Source organism: Equus przewalskii, chromosome 18, assembly GCF_037783145.1.
Source record: "Equus przewalskii isolate Varuska chromosome 18, EquPr2, whole genome shotgun sequence".
In the NCBI taxonomy this organism is placed as follows: Eukaryota; Metazoa; Chordata; class Mammalia; order Perissodactyla; family Equidae; genus Equus; species Equus przewalskii.
In genome coordinates this window covers 448,376-462,058 of record NC_091848.1, presented here as the reverse complement: position 1 = coordinate 462,058, position 13,683 = coordinate 448,376, and the positions used below count along the sequence as shown (strand labels likewise).

General features: G+C 44.4%; 1 protein-coding gene across 2 annotated transcripts in view; it reads left to right on the top strand.

Annotated features, from left to right (window-relative positions):
* The window catches only part of SSR3 (signal sequence receptor subunit 3), a 38,847-nt gene that overhangs the window by 13,692 nt on the left and 11,472 nt on the right, over nt 1-13,683 (top strand). For both annotated transcript variants that reach the window (XM_008513590.2, XM_070582165.1), the window contains 4 exons: nt 5,395-5,502; nt 6,353-6,423; nt 10,090-10,701; nt 11,831-11,957. In XM_008513590.2, the coding sequence (XP_008511812.1) occupies nt 10,569-10,701; nt 11,831-11,957 (260 nt within the window). In that variant the 5' untranslated portion in view covers nt 5,395-5,502; nt 6,353-6,423; nt 10,090-10,568. The remainder of the gene's footprint in view (nt 1-5,394; nt 5,503-6,352; nt 6,424-10,089; nt 10,702-11,830; nt 11,958-13,683) is intronic.

Below are 13,683 nucleotides of genomic sequence, written 5' to 3'. Positions count from 1 at the left end.
TTGCCACAACTAGAAGGACTCACAACTAAAATATACAACTATGTACTAGGGGGATTTGGGAAGAAAAAGCAGGAAAAAAAAAAAAAGATTGACAACAGTTGTTAGCTCAGGTGCCAATCTTTAAAAAAAGAAAGATGGGATCTTGTTGAATGGCAACCTAAACAGATCCTGTGTTTTCTCCATGAAGCCAGTGTTAGGACTTCACGTTCAAGTTAGGTCTTCTTGGCTTCCTGCCGTTCCCACTCTGACTGCCTTACGGAGTGTCGTCCCCCCGTCACTTGCACCTCGGCCTAGTTGACCCTGGGCCAGTCTGTGTGGCTGTACTCACAGGGTGTTCACACACTTCGGCCCAGTATCTCCACTTCTAGGACTCTATGCCAAAGAAATAATCAGAGACGTAGACAAATATTTATAATTAATACAGATTTACTTATAATAGCGAAAAAATGGGAACAACCTAAACATCCCCAAATCAAGAAATGGCTGACATTTTTTTGATAAGTTACATGATGAAATATTCTATGTCTTTCAGAATTCTGATATCAAAGACTAATGATATAAATGTTTCTAATTTAGTCTTAATCATGAATGAAAATTCTTTTTGAAGAATATATATCAATTTTATGCATGTATATATAGACCCAATGCACACACACACACATACACACATACAATTTGGTTGCCCTTGGGTAGTAGAAATGTAGGTATTTATCTTTCAATTTTATTGTGGACATATGTTTATTTTACAATCATAAGTGAATAAATATTATTGTAAAATAAATGAAAAAAGAAAGTAGTTCTTAGCAGAGTAACTGCTAAAAAAGGAAATTAGAACAATCTAAATGGTTAACAGTATGGAATGGTTAAACAAATGAGGGTGCCTTCATATGTCCATCCCCACTGGGGACCACACCTCCCGCTCTTGGCTCCTGAATGTGTAGGAACGCACCTGGTGACTCCGGCCTGGAATCACCAGCCTGCTCCTCTCTGCCCTCTCATGATCTTTCGCCTGTGATAGTGTGACTATTGACCTCTTACCTGCTTGGCAGGCATTTCTTCCTTGTCTCGAGATCCCTACTCCTCCTGCCACGCAGGAAAGTGGAGCTGGCCCTCCTGCACGCCTTAGATGTGGTCCCCAGACATCAGCTTTGCCAATCAGATGCTTGATCCCCCCCAACCATGGAGGTGGGTTCAGTGTAGACAACCAGTGTCTCTGCTGGTAATTTTCCTCAGGAAAATTACTATCTATTCTTCTGGGATCAAGAGCCATAAAGATGATATAAACTAGAGAGTAATATAACCAGCTTTCCTTCAGGAAAATATCCATATTGTCCATGTTGGAGAGAACGATGCCAGCATAGATGAATGGAGACAAGAGATGACGAATAAGAAAGTCCTAAGGACATTGTTGGAGCCTCTTGATTCAGCTATGAGGGAACTTCTTTTTACTCATCTTGGTTAATAAATTTCTCCTCTTTCTCCCTCCCTACCTCTTTCTCTTTTGTTCTTCTTATCTCTATTTAAATTTTTTTTTCTGTTGATTTTTTTCCTCGCTTGTTTGAGAAAGGGCTCTGTCACCTGTAACTGAAGGAGTTCTGACTCAGTTCCCCTCTCTTGGATTTGGCAACCTAGCCTTGGAAGCCACCACTTGACTTTTGCCTGCCAAGCAAGTCTGACTCTTTCTAAAGATACTCCTGACAGAGAGAGCATGGCCTCATACAGGCTTTTTCCCTCTCTTTCTGGACATTTGCTGTCCTTATGGCTAGAAATTTCTTTTCTTCCTACCAGTAAGAGAGTGAGATCAGACATACATCATTTAATATTTTACAGGCACTAAAATTTGTTTTGAAAGCGTTTTTAATGACATGGGAAAATATTTGTAATATATGACCTTAATTATTTTAAGCAAGTAATAGCTAATTATAGAAAAATACTAGAAGGAAATATATCAAAATATTAACAGTGGTCATATCAGCGATAAGATTATGGGTGATTTATATATTACATTTTCTAATTTTATAAATGGACATGCAATTATTTTGTGATTAGAAAATAATGAGTTGTTGAATAAATATATAAATTGTAGTACATTCATCCAAAGGACAATTCTGTAGTCATTAGAAAGAATATTTTCAGGGGCTGGCCCCATGTGCGAGTGGTTAAGTTCATGCACTCTGCCTTGGCGGCCCAGGGTTTCGCCCGTTTGGATCCTGGGCACGCACATGGGACCGCTCATCAGACCACGCTGAGGCAGCATCCCACATGCCACAACTAGAACGACCCACAACTAAAAAATATACAACTATGTACAGGGGGGATTTGGGGAGAAAAAGCAGAAAAAAAAAAAGAAGATTGGCAACCGTTGTTAGCTCAGGTGCCAATCTTTAAAAGAAAAAAAAAGAATGTTTTGAAGATATCTCAGTGACATTGAAAAATGCTCATAGAACAATTGAGAAGGTAGACAAAACTATATATAGCGCTGATCTCAATTGTTCATTATAGATGTGCATCTATATGCATAGACACATAGGAAATGACTAAATAAAGTTTTTAAAAATATTCATAGAAGTTATCTCTGAGTTGTGAGATCACAGTTAATTTTGGTTTTCTTCTTTATATGTGTTCATGTTTTCCAACTTTCAGAATCAGAATTCTTCTTTTATAATTACAATACAGCAGTAAGATGGTACTCTGGTGAAGAAGAGGTTTGAAAAAGCAACTCCTCCTCACTCAGCCCTTCTGCTATAGGATGCTCTGCGCCCTTCCCAGGGCGGGGGCCCATGTGCCCTCTGTCTTTACTGGAGGATGCAGTGGATGGCAGTTGGTTTCTATCCTGGGCAGAGTCTGAGGCCTTGCAAACCTTACACAGGCATGACTGTCTTCTTACAGCCAAGCTTCCCCTGCTTTATCTCCAGCTTTAACTATGCACGCACACACTCACACACACGTTTGTTTATTTACACATAATTAAAGTAGGATTTCTCAGACAGGGAGGAACTAAATCTGGAAATATAGCAAAAGAAAAAGAAATATTTACATGACACATTTTGAATGCGAAGCACAAGTCCTGCACTGTGCTAAGTACTTTACATACATTTTCTCATTTAATCTTTTCAAAATCCCTACGAAAAAAGCATCGTCATTTCCCCTGATTAATAGATTAGCAAAACAAAGTCTTACAGGGCTGGCCCGGTGGCGCAGCGGTTAAGTTCGCACGTTCCACTTCTAGGCGGCCCCGGGTTCGCCAGTTCCGATCCCGGGTGCAGATATGGCACCGCTTGGCAAGCCATGCTGTGGCAGGCATCCCACATATAAAGTAGAGGAAGATGGGGATGGATGTTCGCTCAGGGCCAGTCTTCCTCAGCAAGAAAAGGAGGACTGGCAGCAGTTAGCTCAGGGCTAATCTTTCTCAAAAAAACCAAACAGAGTCTTAGAGAGAGATGAAATAAATTCCCGAATTTGACACAACCAATAAGTGGTAGAAGTGGAATTTGAATCAAGGCAATCTTACTCTAGGGCTGTTAACCAATATATGTATGACAAACTGGTAATGCACGTGTGATTTTTATGACTCTATTGCCATCTTAGTTGAGAATCTGTGAAACTTTTGCAAAGGGTGGAAAGGGAAAAGTTTCAGTTCCTTTTCTTTGTTCATTATCTGATTGTGCACCATTTCTTGATGTTCAACTTACCCGTAATTGATTAGAGCTCAGACTTGAAATACACAGTGTTCAGCAGTTATGTGTGTAGTGTTGATGTTCCTGCTCCTACCAGCTACTGCATTGACCTGTGTAGGAAGAGAAGACAAGGAAGGCTATTCTCTAACGTGATTTCTGTAAATCCCTGGGTACATTTTCCAGCTTCCCCTCACTTTGTTCTGTGTTGCTGGGGTACAAAGCAGTTCAAAGATCACCCTAGTTTCTGTTGGCTAGGGAGCAACATTGAGCTTAAGACTTAGCTGAAAAAGTTATCTCCATTTTGCCAAAATTGTTGCCAGTGTGGTACTACTTTCTGAGACCTCTGATTGGAGCCACCACAGATTTACCCCTTGACTCTTTCATATCCACATAAGTGGGCAAACCTACTCCAAGAAGCAAGGAGGGGCAGTGGGGTCAGTGCGTGGCCAGACAAGGAGCTGTCAGAGAGGTGGGCAGAGAGCCAGAGGCTCCCCCAGTTACACTGCGGGTAGAGAAGAGAAACTCTTGAGAGGATGAGCTGTGCGACGGTGCTAAATGCTGGAGACAGGGTAAGGGGTTAAAAACTGAGAAAAAAGGTTGGATTTGGCAATTTAATAGGCCATTTCTTAAGCAGATTCAGAGGGAGGCAGGAGTGGAATTCAGGCTGCCACATGATGAGTGGGAAGTGAGGAAGTGAGTGAGTCTCAGCAGACTCAGAATTCTGTCTTTTGTAGTGAAGGATAGCTGGGAAGTGTAAGCATGTAACAGAGTTGAGGGAAAATGTGCACACATGTGAGTGTGTATGTGTGTGTGTGTAGGAAATGAGAAAGCTGAGCAAGTTTATAAATTGAGCAGGAGGCAACACATCAAGAGAGAAGCGAAGAGGGAAGAAGAAGAACCAGCATAATTAAGAGCTTCCTCCGTTCCAGGCCCTGGGCAAGGGCCTTATGTTGTTTGTTTCATTTAATGCACACACCAACCTTAGGAGGAAAGTGAGGTTCAGAAAAGGTGAGTAACTTGCCTCAGATCACAGTGCTATCACTCTGGCAGATTAATCAGATCTCTCTAACTCTAAAGGCCCGTGAGCACTATGCATGGGAGGGAGGGGGAAGAGGAAAGGATGCTGGGTACAGAGAGGTCCTAGAGGAGGTGATCGGAGCTGGAATAAAAACATGGGTCAGATAGAGAGAGGGACCTATCTGCCCAGAGGCAAAGGAAGATGGAATGAGAAAATGCTGTGAAAGGGATTAGAACTTAATTTCATTTTATTTCCTGGATAAAAACAGCCTAAGTAGCTGGCGTAGGTGTCCAGCTAGGAGAACATTGATGATTCCATTGAGCTTACAGTGACAGAAGCATATCCTCCTCTTTTTAATTCCCTCATTGTGTCTGGTTTGTGATCATCCGTGAAATGATCTCAATCCTCTACTGTGCCCTTGTACGACTATGCGCTCATATATGATATTCATTTTACCTGGAATTCCCTTCCTTGTGTCTTTGTGAGTATGGAGATGGACACCACTAGTTAACTAGCAAATCAAATGAAATAAACACTGAGACTGAATAAATTCCGCTCAAGAATTTGGTCTCATAATTTTTACCTACTAGGTTGCTGTTAGATAACGTTGGTGGGGTGTGGGAAACAGAAGCCCATTTAGAGCCAGTTCCAATAGACCCCATCTCTCATCAACAGAGTGATTCGGAAATTGTCTTTCAGAAAATCTGCAAAGTCGCATGGCCAGAGCATGTGAAGAAGAAGAGATCTTGACCTGAAATGACTGCAGAACCAAACTTTCTCGTCTCCACGGAACCAAGGGAGCGAAAGGTAACTGGAACTTAAAGGTGGACTCTTATCAGAAGCTCTTATCAGAGGGGTCTGTCCTTCAGGAAGATCTGGTGTCCAAATTCCTTTCCCGCCTTACCATAAATGTTTAGAACCTCATTGTAAATGTTTAGAACTTTACCATAAATGTTTAGACCCTCACCGTAAATGCTTGGCGCCCACCAGTCAAAACCTGTCCCGCCAGCATTTCCAAGTGCCAGTCTGTTTTCCCTGATCTCTCAAATTTTGCGCCAAATCCTGAATCAGGGAGACAGGTCTGAGGACACCCATCACCTGTCTCCCTGCAGATGGATCTTGCAGAATAAAGCTGATTTCTTTTCCCAAAAGCTGATGCCATAATAACTGGCTTTTTTTTTTTTTTTTGAGGAAGACTAGCCCTGAGCTAACTGCTGCCAATCCTCCTCTTTTTTCTGAGGAAGACTGGCCCTGAGCTAACATCTGTGCCCACCTTCCTCTACTTTTTATATGTGGGACGTCTACCACAGCATGGCTTGCCAACCGGTGCCATGTCTGCACCCGGGATCCGAACTGGCGAACCCCCGGCCGCTGAAGCAGAACGTGCGCACTTAACTGCTGTGCCACCAGGCTGGCCTCCTAGTTGGCTTTTTAAAATGTGCATTGAGCAAGAGAACCCCAATTTTGTGCAGTAACATAAAGACTCGTAAAAGATGAGCAAGAAATTACAACTGTGCTTTTGTATCATCTAAGCCATTCCAGTTGAAATTTACGACCTAATTTATCTTATATTCTGTTACCATAGTGCTTAGGTTAAATGTGTAACTAAAGAAAATTGAATTCCAGTGCAAATATTAGTTTTTATTGTGCCCTGCAGTGCTGCATGGACGATGCGTGTGTGATAAGTCTCACATTTAGAAGATTCCAGGGGCAGTCCTGAGAGTTAAGGTATTATGGCCTCTATTACTGGTTATTAAGATAACATATTTTCTGTAGATGTGTATCATTTTCTTAAAGAAGTAACTGACTTTACAAATGTTCTTCGGCATAAAAGAAACAGGCTTTTCTGGCTGCTTCAGACACAGTCTTCAATTTATGTGGGACACATCATTATTTCCTAAAAAAGAAAACATTTATCTTGAAAGTATAAGCTTCAGGCTCAAAGACAAATGCATGCCCCTCAAATATTTTAATGCCTCATTTGGTTTAAAAAATCAATTCCACAGTAAAGTATGCACTTATAATTCTCAAGACCTTATCTTTATTAAAAAAATAACCCAGCTGGCAGACATCTCCCGTCAGCAGCAGGGTACGTGTTTGGTCGGAGAAGAAGGGCCTGACCAAGTCTAAAGGCCAACACTCCCCAGCATCCTCTACAAAAGGGCACAAGCCATTCTGAGTGGTAAGCCTTCATTACACGTGTGGTATTGTGATTTATAATAAGAAATATGTATTTGGTCTTCGTTCACTTTTCCTGCACAAAGCTCCTGAAACGCTTGGAATTTCCTAAGTGTTGAGAGCAATAAAGGTGTCTTTTGTTAGGTTAATGAGGCGAGCTTTGGAAAGCCTCTGGGTAACTTAAGGGTGGGGGCTGGCTGCCAGGGGAACCAATCTTGATTTGTGTCCCACTCCCTGACCTCTGCGGGCTGGGGGGGGGGGGGGTGGGGGTGGGGGTGGGGGTGGGGGTGGGGGGGGTGTTGAAGCAGCCAATAGCGAATGATTTAATCAATCATGCCCATGTTGTGGAACCACCATAAAAACCCAAAGGTGGCTCAGAGAGCTTCCAGGTTGATGAACCAGAACTCATCCAGGTGCTGGGCCCCAAAGTCTATGAGGACAGAAGCTCCTTCCTTTGAGACCTTGCCCTGTGTATCCCTTCATTGGGCTGTTCATTCATATCCTTTAATATCCTCTATAATAAACTGGTAATCTGGTAAGTCAACTGGTTTCCTGAGTTCTGTGAGCTGCTCTAGCAAATTAATCTAAGCTGAGGAGGGGGTTGTGGGGACCTCTGATTTATACAGAAGTACGGGTAGCAACCTGGACTAGAGATTGGCATCTGAAGTGGGGACAGTCTGGTGGGACTGAGCACTTCACCTGCGGGGTCTGACTCTAGCTCCAGGTAGGTAGCGTCAGAATTGAGTAAAATTTATGGGACACCTGGTCAGTGTCCGAAGAGAAGTGAGTTAATTTCTTGGTGGTGTGGAAAAAACCCACACATCCAAATACTTTTAAGTTTTTTTCTATATTGTATACATTTAAGTCTTAGGAAATCTGGGCGTTTATGGGGCAAACAAAACCCAAACATGTTGTGTTTGCCTTACACAATGCTTGCTACTGATTCTGTCTACCTATGGAATCGATCTCAGTTTGAGTGCCTGTTGGCAAGATGAGCTTTCCAGTTAGGCTGATCCCAGCACTATCTCGTGTCCTACACCTGGCACAATTCGCTCATTGCCGTTATAAAAGGAAGAAAACTATTTCCTCCTGCGGTACTCTCAACACTTCTGACACCACACGTGTAGGCTTTTCTCTAACTTTCTCTAACTAAGCTATTCTCTAATTTTTGGCAGACACGGGCTGCGTGTCCCACAATTTAACCCAGTTCTGACACCAACTCCTCGGAGTCCGTGCAGACCCCACAGGTTAAGGCCTCAGTCCCTCAAGATGCTACTCACTTCAGAAGCCAATCTCAAGCCCCAGATTGTCACCTGTGCTTCTGACCAGCTGGCTATAAATCGAAGGTTCCCATGATCCCCTCCTCAGGTTTGATAATTTGTGAACTCACAGAACTCAGGAAAGTGCTTTACTGACAATTACAGGTTTATTACAAAAGCTACAACTCAGGAGCAGCCAAACGGAAAAGATGCACAGGGGCAAAGTATGTGGGAAGGGGCACAGAGCTACCACACCCTCTCTGGGCACTCCCCCTTCCAGCACCAACCCAGAGGTTCTCTGAACCCCGCTGCTCAGGGTTTTCGTGGTGGAATATGCCATATACAGATGATCCTTAGATCGCGCTGTTCTTTAAAAGGAGCTAGACGGAATTCGGCATAAGAAAACACTGCTACAGCACTTGAGGGCTGCTGCCTTCCTAACCTTTGCTGTGACCATCACCAGAACACCTTCTTTGTCAGAAGCATCGTTGCTTATCATATTTCTTAGCTTACCCCTATAAAAATGTTAAATTCCTACTATTTTAGATTCTCTTCTGTTTATATTATCTTTAGTTTTAATTCTTGGTTTACAAAGTGTGTTAATTTTTCTCAGCTAGCTCCTTTTGATCATTTCAACATGTTTATCTACTTGTTTCAAACTTTTTCCTGTTTTAATTGTTTAAATGTTTTTCTCAGGTAAAATTCTTTTTAACCTTATCATTCTTGTCTTATTTTCTTCCTCTTTTTCTTTTAAATATATTGATAATTTTTGTCCCTTTGATGTTATAGTTTTCTAATTTTATCTTTTATCTTCTTTTTATATCCTTGGTTTATAAATAGCAAACAAGAAATCTAGTAATGGAGACAGATTCATAAAGTTTTGCTGATGAATTGGTCACAGATGGAGAGGGAAAGAAAGGAATTAGTGTTGAAACCCAGCATTTTAGCCCCAGCAAATGGGTGAAAAAGGGTGTGATTTACTAAGGTGGAAAAACTGAGAGAGGAATATGATGGAAGAGAAAAATTTAAGAGTTTCTTCTCTATCACCACCACCACATAATAAAAGACAGAGCATTTTAACACTAAAAAAAAAGACATAAGTGCAGATATTTTTAAATGGATACTTTTAGTTTTCTGAAAAATTCACTAGATAGTCTATTTTTTCTTTCTCATTTTGCTGTGATTGCTGAAAACTTCTGGCATTTGGGAATACCTGCTGTCGATAATGGAAAGTTTTATATTTCGGGAAAGCTCACTGTGGTCCCATACAGGGAAGATACTGAAAAAGGCTGAAGACAGAAAGCTCCATTAGAATGGAAGCTGTGGAGGTCGATTACAACCTGGATGAAGTAAGGAAGAAGGATCTACAAATATGTTGACAGGGAAGCTAGTGGTTGAGGAAGTTTTGTGTGGCGTCAGTAACGTAGATCAAGGAAGCCTGCTGAGTGTGAAGCGGTGGAGCCGTGTTTTTTGAAAAGTGATTAATGAGTTAAATATGGTATCTAGTTGTCTTAATAGACATACACAATTTTCTGAGCTTCAGAGGACTGTCCAGACCACATGTTGTCCTTACTTAGTATTATGTTTGATTTAGCGTGGCTCTGGAGAGCGCACCACTCTAAAGATTTAGTTGAAACAAAAGTAATAAAATAGCAGTAATTTGTAAATGTACTAGACACATCTTAAATACATCTTCATCAATGAGGCCATTAGTTCCTTAAAAGCAAAAGTGCCTTCTTTTTCGTACAAAGGTAGCCCGTTATTTCGTTGAAAGGAGCCCACGCCCTGGAGACCAGCACTGCCAGTCTCCCACCCTCAGCTTCCTCACCTGCAAAATGGGGCAATGACGTGCAGGTCATAGGATTTCTGAGGCTATTCAATGAAATAGGAGGTGCGTAAAGAAGAAGTGACTTTACACGTGTTGGCTAACCCTATCTTCCTCTCCTTCCTGCTCCAGTGCCCAGGGCTGGTGCATACAGAGGGAACGACCCATGGCCTCGTTCAACGAACGACTGCAAGACGCGGGACTAAAAGAGCTTCTTATTTTGGTACTTATTTCCAAGTTCCAACATTGGACCGCATAACTCCAGCACCCGTAAAGTGGATGGTCAATAAGCTTTTCTTAACTAAAAAAAAAAACCCACACCCTCTAAACTACAAATCCCTGCGGCCTTCTGGAAGCGGACAAGTTGAGCCGGGGCCGGAAATCCGGAAGTCGGGCCGCTCTGCCAATCACGTCGGGAAGCCTACGACGCGGCGCCGGGCCGGCCAATCCCGGGGAAGCTGCCCCGCGCCGCGCGGCGCCGAGCCCGCCTCCGCGCGGACGCTGACGCGGCGTTAGAAGCAGGGCGGCCGTGGGGCGGGGCAGAGGCCTGCTCTCGGCTGCGCGCCCGCTGCGGCCTCCTGCTCCCTCTTTGGCCCGGGCTCCGACCCACGATGGCTCCCAAAGGCGGCTCGAAACAGCAGTCCGAGGAGGACCTGCTCCTGCAGGATTTCAGCCGCAACCTCTCGGCCAAGTCCTCCGCGCTCTTCTTCGGGAACGCCTTCATCGTGTCCGCCATCCCCATCTGTGAGCGCCGGGCGGGCGGGCCTCGGAGGGCCTGAGGCCGGGGCCGGTTCTCGCTCTCCCCGCGCTCGGCGGCGCGGCGCTGCAGGCTCCGTGCTCTCGTCGGGGGGCAGGACGCGGGGCGCAGGGTGGCGGGGCGCCGGGGTGCAGGGGCGGGGCGCACAGGGTGGCGGGGTGCGGGGGCGCTGGGGAGCAGGGCGCGGCCTCCCGGCGGGTCCCCGAGGCCCTCTGGACGGCGCGCAGCCCCGGGCCCGGAGGCGGCCCGAGCCTGGGTTCAGACGCCCCGGGATGAGAGCTCGTGCCGGCACCGTGCGAGGAGCCTGTAGGCTGCTCTCCGTCGGCACCACTGTCGTTCCGAGATTTTGAGCTTTATCGTGGCTCGTTTCGGAGAAACTAACGAATTAGCCGAGAGAAGGTTCGCATTGCCGCGCGCACTGAATGAGGAGTGGAGCGTCGGGCGACCGCTTCACCCTGCTGAGCGTCCTTTTCCTAATCTGATGAGAGGGGTTGGGCCAGCGATCTCCCTTCTTTCAACTTTTCATGTTCTTGTTAGGTCTATTCTCGAATTCTCACTTGGGTGGGAACACTGCAGAATTGGCCAAGGTTGTGTTTAGACCTGGAGGTTCCCGAATTTGCGTCTCCTGTCTCCCCCCGCGCTGCGTCGGGCGGCCGAGTCCAGCTTTAATCCCCTTCGGCCTTATCCCCGCGGCGTGGAGCCCGTGGCCGCCCGCCCGCCGTGGGGTGGCCGCCACGTCAGCGGGTGACCCGTGGCTCGGGCGGCGCTGCGCGCGGGGTGGGACGGCCTGTGTTGAGCCTGATAGTACCGCGATGAACAAAATTTGGTCTGCATCGTGACTTTGTTGAGCCAGAGTTTATAATTTTAGAAGAAGCAGAAATCTCTTCTGGACTAGTAATAGGAAGGTCATGTGTTTCAAGGGTTCTCTACTGAGAAGACCTGACACTAACTCTTCCCTGGCTGTCCCACGTGCGGAGCTCCTCATTCATTGCATTGGGTTCCCTAGCTCGGGCCGTATTTTGCCGGGTTTAGCTATGATTAATTCAGCAGGCCTTTGTAACCGGGTTGTAACATTTTGTTCCTTTTGTACCCCTCGCCCCTTTTATCTTAATTCAGGGTTATATTGGCGAATATGGCACATGGATCTCGTTCAGTCTGCTGTTCTGTATAGTGTGATGACCCTCGTAAGCACTTACTTGGTAGCCTTTGCCTACAAAAATGTGAAATTTGTTCTTAAGCACAAGTAAGTATATTTCTCAAGTGAAAGTATGTTACATGTTGCATTTTTATATTGTACAATATCTTAAAGACCGTTTGTGTGTGTATTGATTTCAGTAAGCATTAATTTGGGAGAGATGTATCTGTATTTTTGGGAGAAGGCACATTGATGCTGTGAAGAATTATGAACTCACTGAAGCAGAGACGGTGCTTCTGACAGTGCTGTGAAGATAGGTTTTGAAGGTGGACTGGAGCGGTTAAGCACTAAGCTTTATCAGAAAACAAACCCACCAAGGAGACTAACATTTCAGAAGCCAAATGCAATTCTTTCAGGAGAGAATTGTTCTGTGGGTCGCCGTGTATCATTTTTGAATGGGAAAGATGTGTTCTGTTTTTATTTTTTATTGAACTCTGATATTTTTAATGCTAATTACATTTTTCTTATAAATGTATGAAAATGTAAAAGATTACCATATTTCTTTTAATATCATACATGTTATAAATTATATCATTATTTTAACGGTAGCTTTTGGAGAAGAAAAGCCAAGCCTTACAATGATAAATTTATACATTAATTGTAAGCACTGATATGCTCTGGTTTCATAAAGGTTGAAATGTTGGGGGAATGATCTAGACTTAGGCAAAGATGGTGACGTTTGCTATTTGCAAGTGCTGTGGTCCTCGAGGGCAGCAGGTGTAAGCTGGTGCTTAATTGGACACAGAGAAGGAGCCCTTCGGGGCTGCTTTCACACTTGAGTCAGGAGAGCGGGATATTTCTCCCCGTCCTCACTGGAGCCTTCTCGGTGCTATACTTCTTTGGAAGTACGTTCTTAAAGGCTCTTGGAATTTTACTGAGACTCAAAGTAGCATGCTTACTTCACAACTCACCATGGCCTTTTCTTTTCTAAGTGTATTAAAGCCAAATTCTCCCAAGGTTCTGGAGTGCAAGTCGTCTGCCGCCTCCCAGTCTGGCCTCATCCTTCAGAGCTGGGCCTTAGCTCTCCTGACTCAGCCTTTGTACCTGACTTGTGCCCTCCCTCATTTAGGATCGGCTCCCTTCCTTTCCCATTCTGACATGTCTGTTATGTTAAGACTTAGGGATCTTTTCCAGAGAAATCCTAAGTTTGCTGTCCCTATGTTAAGGCTCTTTCTGCTGACAAGGAATAGAAACACACTGAGATGATCTCAGTTAAGGATTTATAGTAAGGAGGCCAGAAATGACCTCAGCACCTGACAGTGGCCTCAGCAGCTTCTCCCCTGCTATTCTGAACCCATAGGAGCTTAGGTTGTTTGTGGCTGCGGTCCTGCTAGACCAGCAGAGTGATCGAGTAGTCTTTGTCATCTTTCTGTTTGGCAGCCCCTCTTCATCAACTGCCACTCCAGGATTCAGCCCATATCCACCTCTGCTGTTCTTGGCTGGCTGTCTTGTGAGGCATGGCCATCCGGGTAGTGAAGCCCTCAGAAGTGGGCATCTTGTGTGACCCATCCTCTCTGATTCCCCTTGGACTCAGTCCCTTTGCGACTTGGTGTTTTTCACTTGTTCTGCATATCATTTTTCATTCACCTTGTTGGAGTAAAAATCATGTTCTTTTTACCTTCTCATTTCTACTTTAGGCTTCTGGAGGGCAACTGTCATGTCTTTTGTTTTATATTCTTTACAACGGTTAATGGTACATTTTGTTCAGTAAAATTTCAATGAACTTACTGACTTAAGAGACTCCCTCAGAGTGGAATTCTTTTTAGTTATAGCT